General features: G+C 56.1%; 1 protein-coding gene across 3 annotated transcripts; it reads right to left on the bottom strand.

Moving 5' to 3' along the window:
• Positions 1 to 112: 112 nt before the first annotated feature.
• On the bottom strand, positions 113 to 8901 carry Pacsin3 (protein kinase C and casein kinase substrate in neurons 3). Of its 3 annotated transcripts, none has more exons than XM_028878900.2 (11): positions 8495 to 8901; positions 4808 to 4871; positions 4477 to 4567; positions 4174 to 4330; positions 3345 to 3580; positions 3088 to 3243; positions 1956 to 2131; positions 1744 to 1864; positions 1446 to 1594; positions 965 to 1086; positions 113 to 630 (listed from the first exon to the last, which is right to left on the bottom strand). In XM_028878900.2, the coding sequence occupies exons 3-11, from the start codon at positions 4528 to 4530 to the stop codon at positions 515 to 517; spliced, it is 1287 nt and encodes a 428-aa protein (XP_028734733.1). In that variant the 5' UTR covers positions 4531 to 4567; positions 4808 to 4871; positions 8495 to 8901; the 3' UTR covers positions 113 to 514. The 3 variants fall into 3 exon arrangements, with proteins under 3 accessions (XP_028734733.1, XP_028734732.1, XP_028734735.1); XM_028878899.2 differs by lacking the exon at positions 8495 to 8901 and adding an exon at positions 7777 to 7908; XM_028878902.2 differs by lacking the exon at positions 8495 to 8901 and adding an exon at positions 7100 to 7573.
• Positions 8902 to 10456: the final 1555 nt, after the last annotated feature.

Below are 10456 nucleotides of genomic sequence, written 5' to 3'. Positions count from 1 at the left end.
CAGGGCAGATACCAGGAGGCAAATGCCTGCCCAATCCCAGCTCCATAACACCTGCTGGGCCCACGAACCTCCCCCACGACTCCCACCAGCTTCAAGAATGGGGTATCAAAAGATGCTCACAACACTTGATGGGGTTTTTATTCTTGATCAAGTTTAATACACACTACAAGTCACAAAAGAGGGTGCTGCTAGCCCCAAACTACGTTCTCCCCAACCTCACCCCAGGAACTCCCAGACAGTTGAGGGACTGGATTCCCACTCCTGGGATGACCCAAATGCTCCCGGGGAGGCCCAGGCACCGGTGTCCCTCCAACCTCCCTTCCTGCCCTCCACCTAAACTCTGTCGGCCTCTTTCTGGACACAGAGCCCTTCATGGGCCCTAAGACATCTTCCCTCCTCCAGAGTCAGAGGGACAGCAGCAGCAGCAGGTTCAGGGCCCTCAGGTCCAGCCGTCCAGGAAGGGGTGAGCTTTGGCCAAGGTTAGAGAGACGCTGCGATAGTGCCGTCAGGGCACTCAGGCGCCCACGCACTCCACATAATTGGCGGGGTAGAGACCGATGCGGCCACTCTGCAGCTGGCCCTGGCACCAGCCCTGTTCGTCCTCTTCGCTCATCTTCAGCAGCTCTTCCCCTGAAGGAAGAGACTGGTCACCGCCAGAGGCTCTGGCTTCACTGTGTCAAAACTAGGTCAAGGGCCTAGCGGGATGGGATCGCAAGGGCCAAGGGGGATGGGATCGCAACCTGGAGGAAACCCAGCTCAGACCAGGATGAAACACAGCCAGCAAGCTACCCAACCCTGGACCCCAGGGAAGCAATCGTCAGGCCCCAGCTGGCTGGACCCTGAACGGCCCATGAGAAGGGAGTCTCTGGCTTTCCTTTTCTACACCCCTGCTCTAGCAGGTGGGACAGGGGCTGGAATGGGAAGGAACATGAAAGGGTTCTCCCGACCCCCCACCCCCGCATACCTGCTCGGAAGCTCAGCTCGTCAGCTTCCTGGCCAGCATAGTCATAAAGCGCCCGCACCCTCACCCCAGCAGCAGCCTTCCGGGGACTCTCCTCATCTGACCAGTCCTCATCCTGCCCACTGCTAGAGAGGGGACACAAAGGGACAACTCAGGGGACAAGACCGGCCATATTAAGCTCAAGGCAAAGGTTTTGCCACGTGGAGGAACGCTAAAGACGCAGATAGGAAGGAGCTAAATGAATAGTCCCACTTCTGCCACCCACGACTGCAAACGCAGGTACAATTCTGTGCACCGGGTTATTACACAGCCCGAGCATAAGGGACTGTAAGGACTCCATGGCAAATCTAAACCTCTGTGAGATGGCCTTATTAACCCTCCCAAGATGGCCACCAGCTGCGGATGTGAAGGGAGAAAGGGGAGAGAGAGGAACAAGCAAGGGATAGAGTTGTTTCTTTGCTTTGACCAGAATCCCGGCTCTCACCCTGGAGATGCTGGGCACGCTGGGGACTGGGGTGGAGGTGCGGTGACGCCATCTCTGGTAGCTACAATGCTGGTCAGAGTCACCTCGTCTGGGCTCCGGCCACCCTTCTCCTTCCGGCTGATTGCTCTCTGTGTGTCTAAGGACCACTCCTGAGGAGAGAGTTTCTAGAGTCAGGCTGGACTGTGGCAACAGGGCCATCTGGACCACCTTCACGTACTTATCCTAAACCCAGTCATCTTCTCGGGGCCTACGCTGAGCCCAACCCACCTCCAAGTCCCACCCAGCCTGTAACACCTGCCTCAAACTGTGGCCAGTTCATGGCCATGCCAGGTCCGTGTGTGCTACGCCACCAACGCAGATCTTCCTCATCACTAGCGGCCTCGATGCCCTGCTGCAGGTCTCGATGGAGTTCATGGAACCTATGAGGCACTCAATCAGACAGGGAAGGCCCGAGCCCTAGAATTCCCAAAGGAGGTCCGGGGAACCCTCCATCCAGTGTGCGGGCCATACTTGTCACTGCTGGAGAGGTCAAGGTGTTGATGCAAGGTGAGCAACATATCCTTGAAGAAGAGAAGCCTCTGGCGCTCAGCAGCCTGGCAGCCCTCAAAGGCCTGCTCCATGTCCTCCATGTAGCGTGGGGTGTAGCGGTTCAGCTCTGCCAGGGTCTGCTCATACTGGGTCTTCATCTGGGTGAGGGAGAAAGGAGAGAGTGAGGACAGACTGCCTTCCACTCAGGACTGCACCAGTATTTACTGAGCACAGCCACAGGCTAGACTTGGAGCTAGCCACCCAGGGCAGTCAGGCCTGAAACTCGTTTCCTACCCTCAGGGACTGACAGACAGCCTAACAAGGGAGGTGACATTCAAGCAAAACATCTATAAGAATCTGGTTGGAGCACGAGACAGGGGCAACCTACACAGAAAGGTGAGAGAAATCAAAGTAGGCTTCTTGGAGGAGGTGTTACAGACACGACACGGCTCAGAGGGGATGGGATGCTAGAGGGAAGGGCATTCAGGGAAGGGGACAGAGTATGCAACATGAGAATTGATCCCAGGTAACTAAGGCCTCAACTGCCTAAAACCCCGCCATCCTGGGTAAAAAATGCCAATCCTCTCCTGGGTAAAACATCACCTTTGGTCAGGTTCCTCTGTGCATATATGTGTGTGTGTGTGTGTGTGTGTGTGTGTGTGTGTGTGTGTGTGGTGTGGTCAACATAGTGTGCCTTCCTCAGCTCCTCACAGTCATGGACAAGCTGGCCATTGAGGTCCAGGGCTCCACCTGTCCCGTCCATTACCAACACACACACTGCTACCATCACCTCCCCTTTTTCCACTCCAGCTGCCTTGCCTAGCTGTGTACCTGCAGGACAATCACTGTAGGACTAAGCCATCTCCCCAGGCCCAAGTTCCTCCTTTGTGTTTGTTTGTTTGTTGAGACAGAGTCTCAATACATAGCTTTAGTTGGCCTGAAACTACATGTCAATTGGGCTAGCCTCTATGTAGACCAGGCTGGCCTCAAACTTATAGAAATCTACCTGCCTCTGCTTCCTGAGAACTGTTATTAAAGGGTGCACCCCACCGCCCTGCCTAAGCTCCTGTTTTAAATAACCATGTCAAGGAAGAGCTTTGCCAGGGGACTGTACCTTCTCTGCCTCCTTGGTGCAGCGTCCCACCCGCTCCTGCAATTTCCGAAGCTGCTCCTGGGACATGGAACTGTCTGCCTTCGCGTGGCTCTCCCGGGTCTGGGCTGTCTTCTCGTCCTTACGCGCTGTGTGGTAGCTCTTTTTGGAAGCCTCAACCTAACAGGCATGAGACCAGCTCTGGATCCTAGACGCCACACCCTGGTTCCGTGCAGACCCGGAAGGCTCCTGCCTCCAATAACCACTACTCCCAGCCTCACCTCCTTCAGCCTCTTTAGCCAGGGCTTCTGGGCCTTACGGAAACCATCCTCTGCAGCCCGGCTCTCCCGGAAGCCACCCAGCACTGGCCGGTGAAAAGCCCCTCGCTGCCAGGTCCGCACACGCTCGCTGTCCGGCCCGTGCAGCTTCTCCCTCACCTCCAAGTGCAGCTCGCTCAGGCGCTCAGCCGCAGTGAAGAAGGCATGCCAGGCCTTCTCCAGAGTGCCATACTGTGGGCCTGCAGAGGGATGAGCTCGGGCCAGGTGGGGTGCTATCTTAAATACAATCAAGCCCTCTCCCTGCGTCCTGCTCTGGGTGCCAGACAGAGGCATGGTAGGAGTCGGGGAACAAAGCTGAAGAGCAGCACTATCAGGTGCTGACTGAGCGATCTCATGAATCCTTGCCTCCACCACCACCATGGGGACAGTGCCATTGCCAACACGGAACAGGCAAAACCAAACCAAAACAACCGAAGCCTGGAGAAGTCAGGTTAACTTGTCCAAAGCATCCCGTCTATGAATTCGGCCAAGAGGAACCCCAAGTCTATGCGCAAACTCGGTGTGCCTGGGATCTTTCTCCCCAGTCCACCTGCACTCCACACTTAGCTCTTTCTAGCCGTGTGGCTTCAGACAAGTCCCTTCTCTGATCTTCATTTGTGCTCTAGGAAACAGGTGGAGGAGAAAGGATAGAGATCCCTCTTGCCATGCATGCTTGAGGTCTTCCATTCCATCCCTAGCACTCACAAAACCTCAAGAAGCAGAAGCTGTCCTGGGGGGGGGGTGTCCCACCCTTACAATCTGTGCTGTTTGCTAGGTCTGCGCACTGGCTCACCCTTCTCGACAGCGCCCCTCCACTTGCGGGCCCAGTCGGCCAGCTGCTGGGCATAGGCTTTCTCGATGCGGGCACGTTCTTGGAAGCAGCTAACCAGATCCCCACACAGCCTGTGCCCATCCTCAACCCGCTGCACCGTCCGTCTGTAGTTGCCAGCCTGGGGCACATAGGAGGGATGGTTTTATCAGGGAGAACCCCCCTCTCTTGCTGGGCTGATAGTTAGGCTCCTCCCCGACAGGTAGCTGAGCCCATAGAGAGAGGGACAGTCGACTGCCACTCCAAACCCAGTCCCCAGCTGCCTACCTCCCAGAAACTGCCTCCTAAGACCTCCCCTCCAGCGTCCTCTTCTGGAGCCATGGTGTCCCTGCAGCACGGAATGGTGGCAGATGTGGTGCTGTGGAGAGCAAGTAAAATAAGAGGAGAAGCGAGACCTGCAGGCTGGGGACTGGGAAACGGCCTTCTAATAGCCCAAAGCTTTGTCCACGGCCATCCCCACCCCCCAGGAACCATCAGAGCAAGGGCTGAGTAACAGAGATCCAGGAGTCCTCAGGAGGAGCCAGCATGGGGGCCAAGATGGCGGCCGCTAAGTCCCCTGCCCCTCTGGGTTACCTTTCTCAGCCCGTCCTCTACACACCTGGGGTCTCCAGATCACTTCAAGGACCCGTGTCCAAGTCTCCAAGCTGCCACTGTGACTCTGCCTGGAGGGTAACAAGAGCGCAGAAGGGGTAAGGGCTGGGAGCCTCTGGCGGCCAGGGCGGTGCCCAGCTCCCCCAATATAGCAACTGCTGTCAGAAGTGCCAGATTCCAGGCTGAGGATGCCAGGCAGGTCACACGGTCCAGCAGGGGATTAGGTGACAGACAGGGGTGAGTGGTGGTCAGAGCCCCACACTCCTACTGTGGATGAGAAGAGGACTCCTGCCAAACTAAGGCCCCTTGAATGACAAGGCCACCCCATGAACAAACCAGTCCAACTGAGCAGGTACCCAACCCATAACCCCAGCAACTATCCGTGCTGAGCGGGGTGGAAAGAGAGCCAGGAGGCCTGGGCCCTGTCATGACCAGGAAGTTTTCAGACAACTGTGTTGTACTGTCCTAAGGGAGCCTCAGCTCACTCTGAGGTGGAAATTCCCCCACCTGGTGAGCGTCCATGCTACGGCTGATGTAAAACTCCAACTAGGCAATGAACAGAAACACTTGAAAGATCCACCAGTCAGAAAAAGACACTCACCTGCCCCCCACCACCACCACACAACATCCAGGAAAGTCTCAAAGGGTCCTGAGACAACAAACAATTCCATTCTGCCCTCAAAAAGCCCAGGGCGGGGCTTCATGAACAGCTAGCAAGTCACACAGCTCGAAAGAACTGTGGAGGAGGGGCAAGGTGAATTTTTACCCCAAGTCTCTCTCCCTCCCTCAGGGACTAGATGACACAGTGACATGTAGCCTCCTGACTCCAGGCAAGGTCTCAGCTCTTCCCAGTACCAACTGACTCTTAGTCCATAGAAGGAAGCTGCTTTCTTATCTGAGAGAGCCTAAGGCCGAGGGACAGTCGGGTCAAGGGGGCAAAAGAATGGGATTCCCGCAACCAAAGCAGGACTCTGTCACAGTGCTCTCTCTCAACTACTAAACCTCTACTCACTCTCAAACTCAGATGGGGACATCTTCATCACTCCTCAGGGATCCCCTAACCCCTGGGATCCTGGTCCCACCCTCCATTCCATAGGTTGGGACCGGATCTGTCGGCAGTCACTGACAGACTTCTGCAGTTTCAGTTTGAGTTACCCCCAGGCACTGGAACCAGTGACAACATGGGGCTGGAGGCATAGCATAGCTCAGAGGTAGAACGTGCTTGAGACCAGAGGTTCCCTGGCCGCCAGCAGGAGGGGGACAGGCCTCTCCCTGCAGACCCCATTAGCATATAGGGCACGGAAGATCCCAGGATTCAGAGCAACTTCCCCCCCACACACACACACCACCACCACCCTAACTAGCTCTTCACCTTGCTTCCTTTGAGTTGGCCCCCCTTGTCTAATATGGCTTGCCAGCCAGATGGGAAAAGAAAGAGCAGTAGCCATAAATCACTCGGTCTTTAGGGCTGCCCCAGTGAACCATGCAGGGCCTGGGGCCCCTGCCTACTCCAGCCTCCCTGCCCCGGGCTCCCAGGAGAGCTGCCCCCCACCCATTCCCTCTCCCCGGCCCCAGAACAGAGCAGGCTGTGTGTAGGGCTGGCACAGCTCCTTCAGGCCTCACAGAGCAAACACAAGCTGGAGCCCCAGGCACAGCCAGCCCCGGCACCCCAGCTTCATCTAGCTATGGGGGTGGACCTGGCACCTTGGTCCCTGTTGAGGATTGGCACCTTGTGCCTCCTGACATTAGCAGAGACTCAAATCTGAGTCAACACGCTACCACAGCAAGAGCTCGGAGAGCAAGAACAGGTAGTTCAAAATCTTCCCAGCCCAGGACCTCCACCTCTCCAGTCGGGGACAAGGGCAGGGTCTCTTCTCAGGTGCCAGTGCTGAGCTGGGAGTTTCGGGCTTCAGGACGGTGCCCACTCTCCCCACCTGAGCTCCAAAGGCTTAGGCCTCGCTCCTCCTCTACACAGAAGCTAGCCCCCACCCTGTTCCAGGAGCTGGGGACATGGGCCTGGGAGAGAGAGAGCAAAAGCCACTCTGCCCTGCCCAGTCCTGTGTCCTGAGTCACACAGGCTGCGCCCAAGGGCTTCGCCAGCTGCCTCTCCTAGTCAGCCTGTAGACCTAGGACTGAAGGCGCAGAAAGGGGTAGGTTGCCGACCCAGAGAGGGGTAGGTAGAATCGAGACTGGTACAGCCTTTTGGAGGGTTGGGGGAGGGGGTGGCGCTCAGAGAGGGGGAGGAGGCAGGGCCAGGGAGGGGCAATAACAAAGGGGCATTTTTGGAAACCCGACCTACCGGCTGAGGTGCCTGCTCTCAATGACGCACTCCTAACCTCGAGCCTGCACACCGAATCTCGGAACCCAGGGGCTGCCAGTCTTTGGCCTCCACCCTTACAGACAGCGCCACTCGACAAACCACCTCCCGATCCCAGAAGGCACGGTGTTGAACGACTCCGAGCTGGTGGAGCCAGCCACAGAGACAGGCATAGCCAGGCCTAGACATGGAGGCTCCAGGGCTTCTTGGGCAAACTTGTTGAACTTGGCCTCGGTGGGGAGGTGGGACCAGCTAGTTACTGCGGAGGGAAGGGGGCTGCCTGCCAGGGCTAGCAGTGGACTACAGATGGGGGCGCGAAGCGAGGTGGGGGGCCGGGGGGAGCAAGAATCCGGGCTTTCTACAGAGGCCCCTTCTATGGCTTCAGTATGGGAGCAGGGAGAGCAGTTTGGGACCCTCTAGGAGCTCCAAGAGATGGTTTGCTCCTCCAGGCTGGACGCCCCATTACTCCCGGCTGGCCTGAAGAATCGCCTCATTGGCGTAGGAGATGAGATGGCCTTGCGCTCAGTGGCAGCCAATGGCCGGGGTCTCCTGCGCGGGAGTCCGTCCCATTGCCAACTTCAGGAGTCGGAGGACCACAGAGCGAGCTAGAGCCACGGCACTGCCGCCGCGTCCCCCAGCGTCCCTTCCAAGGCACTCACCGCGTCCTCTCAGGGCCCCTCGGTGGGTGGGGGGATCTGGCCACGCTCGGTCCGGAGTCTTACCACTCCCGGGTTCGGGCCACCGCCTCCTGGAGCGCGCCGAGCCCTCCCCCGGGAAGCCCGGCCCCCTGGGCCCGCCCTCTCCGCGCTGCCACCGCCCCAACCTCACAGACAGCATCCCCACTGCAGGGACTGCTGGCATCCGGGCGCCGGGTGGCTCTTGCTGGGGGGGACGGGGGGGGAGGCTCTGCTCCACTGTGCAGAGTGGGAGCCAACAGTCTAAGGTGGCGCTGCGAGGCTAGCAGATCGCTCGATTTCAGCTTTGCCGCCCTTCGACTTCTGCAGAGCCCGAGAGGCCGGTGGGAGTGAGCGGGAACCTGCACCCGCATCTTTGGGATGTGGGAACAATGCTGCATTACATTCTTTGCTAAGAGCACCTTTCTTAGAAGTTAGCCCCGGGGAGGCTCGCAACCACCCTCTCCATGTAAGCCTTAGAATTCTGAAGTCAGAAAATGAGGCTTAAAGAGACCTTCAGCGGTTTGCCCATACATAATCTCTAGTCCGGCAGAAGCGAGGTTGTAAAGCCGTGCCTACCTAGCCCACCTCTGCTTGCAGCTCTAGCGCGCATTCCGAGACCTGGGACAAACACGGGGTGGGGATGGAACAAAAAAAGCCACGAACTCCACCCCCTCCGTCTTCATAGTCCCAGATTTTGTACCTCAATTCCTCCCTAAATCACTTGGTCTCTTCACCTCCTTGTCCCATGTAGACTTTTCCCGAGTCGTCACGATGCCACCCCACCCTAAATAGATCCCTTCTTCTTCACTTCCCCACCCCCAGCCTCTCGGGATTTCAGAGCCTGTGGGTCTGTTATTTATATCCACTGGAGCGGTCCAAGAATGTTCTGAAGCTGACCTAATCGCCACCTGCTTGGCTTCCCCACCCCTCCTGCTCTCTCCGGAGACTGGTGACCCAGCAGCAGTGTCCCGCACCCAAGAGACAAGACGGAACGCTGGCCAGCGGGGTCTCTGGTGCTAACGGGTCCTGGAGACACAATTCGCTCCGGGTTGGAGAGCCCAGGGGACCGCCCCTAGGGGACCGCGCACTCTCTGGGAAGCAACAGGCCTAGCTGTTCTCTTTCCGGCACGTACATTTCCCACCCAGCCCCCTTCACTCCCTTAGAAGTGTGAGTACATGCGCGCGGATTTTTAAAAGACAAGTTTAAAAATAGCAAAATCGTCTTGTTTCTAAATGCGGAAGGAATCATTGGCGCGTTCCTTGCTCAGTGGAGTCCACTCACAAAATGGGAAGGGCGGGGGTGGGGTGGGGGGTTGCTGAGGATGACACCAGCAGCTGGACTTGAGAGCCAGGGACTGTCTCCCTTAGTTGCCTGTTGTCACAAAGACACTACCACCTTTGGCCTGAGGACTCTGGCCTCCTGTGGCAAATCTCAAGTAGTAGATCTGAAACCTGAGGATGTGGTTTCTGAAACCAGTTTTAACACTCGCTCTCTCAAAGGCTTGGACAGATCTTTTCTCCTTATCTATTGCTGCCTCTATAAACACCCGACAGGTAACCCGGCTGACCTTCCACTGGGCCGTGTGCCCTAGCTAATTAATTATTGTAAAACAAGAGCAAACGAGAGGGGCTTGGGAAATGTCTAATCACAGTCATAGGGTTTTGCATTACTTAGAATCAGTTAACATTCCACCTGGCGCCTGGGGGCATTTAGGCATCTAGACAGAAAGTGTGAAAATACAAGAATGAAATTAATTACAGAAACAGCCCATTAAAACCTCATTAAAAATAAAGTTGGCAGCCAGGCTCTGTGATGTACGGAAGTCAGGCTAGGGCGTCAGGAAACAAGGCTGCTCATCGGATCACGGGAGAAGTGGATGTGCACTGGAAAACATCTGGCTTCCCTTGGGTTCAAATCTGGAATCGGAAAGCAGACATGTTGCAGCTGATCTTAATTGTCCCTAAGGTACTGGGAGGGGACAAAGGACAGAACATACTGGGCTGTAGGTGAAAGGAAACAGACATGTGCTCAGAAACCCATTTCCCAGCTACCACCAGCCCAGGTGTCAGACCTCTGTGCCCTGTGGCCAGAGCCGTTAATTACATTCCACACTGCTCCCTCAGTGTCCTTCCCGATCTGAACAGTTCAAGATGGGATGCCCAGGCCCAGAGGACCAAAGACAGAAACCTAGTGAGAAGCAGCTTGGCTCAGAGTATCAGGTGGCAGGTTGATCCACAGCCAGCTTTTAGGGCAGTCACAGACTCACCTTGAGTTTCTGGAATGTCCTAACCACCATGCCTTCATTTTTTTTTTTTTTGTTGTTGTTGTTGTTGTTTATTCAGCCAAGGAAACATTTGGATTCTCGCTTTATGCTAAACACTGTGCTAGATTTGGGAATATAGAGAGAAATAAGGCTGAGCCTTACATTTACAACAATGACGATGAGATGTGGCCAGAAAGTGCCATGAGAAACAGGCAGGAAGGACCACTTTCCACAAAGGCATGACACTTGAACTTGATGAGTAGGAATTAGTCATGTAGAGAGGCATTCTAGGTGGGAGCAATAGGGTGTGCCAAGCAAGCCCCAGTGTTAGTGGTGTGTGAGTCTCTGACCCAGCAATTCTACTTGTTGGTATCTGCCATAGACCAATGTATACAAAT

The sequence above is a fragment of the Peromyscus leucopus genome, chromosome 4 (genome assembly GCF_004664715.2).
Source record: "Peromyscus leucopus breed LL Stock chromosome 4, UCI_PerLeu_2.1, whole genome shotgun sequence".
Lineage (NCBI taxonomy): Eukaryota > Metazoa > Chordata > Mammalia > Rodentia > Cricetidae > Peromyscus > Peromyscus leucopus.
Note: the sequence above shows the minus strand (reverse complement) of the source record. Positions and strands in the feature narration are given on the sequence as shown.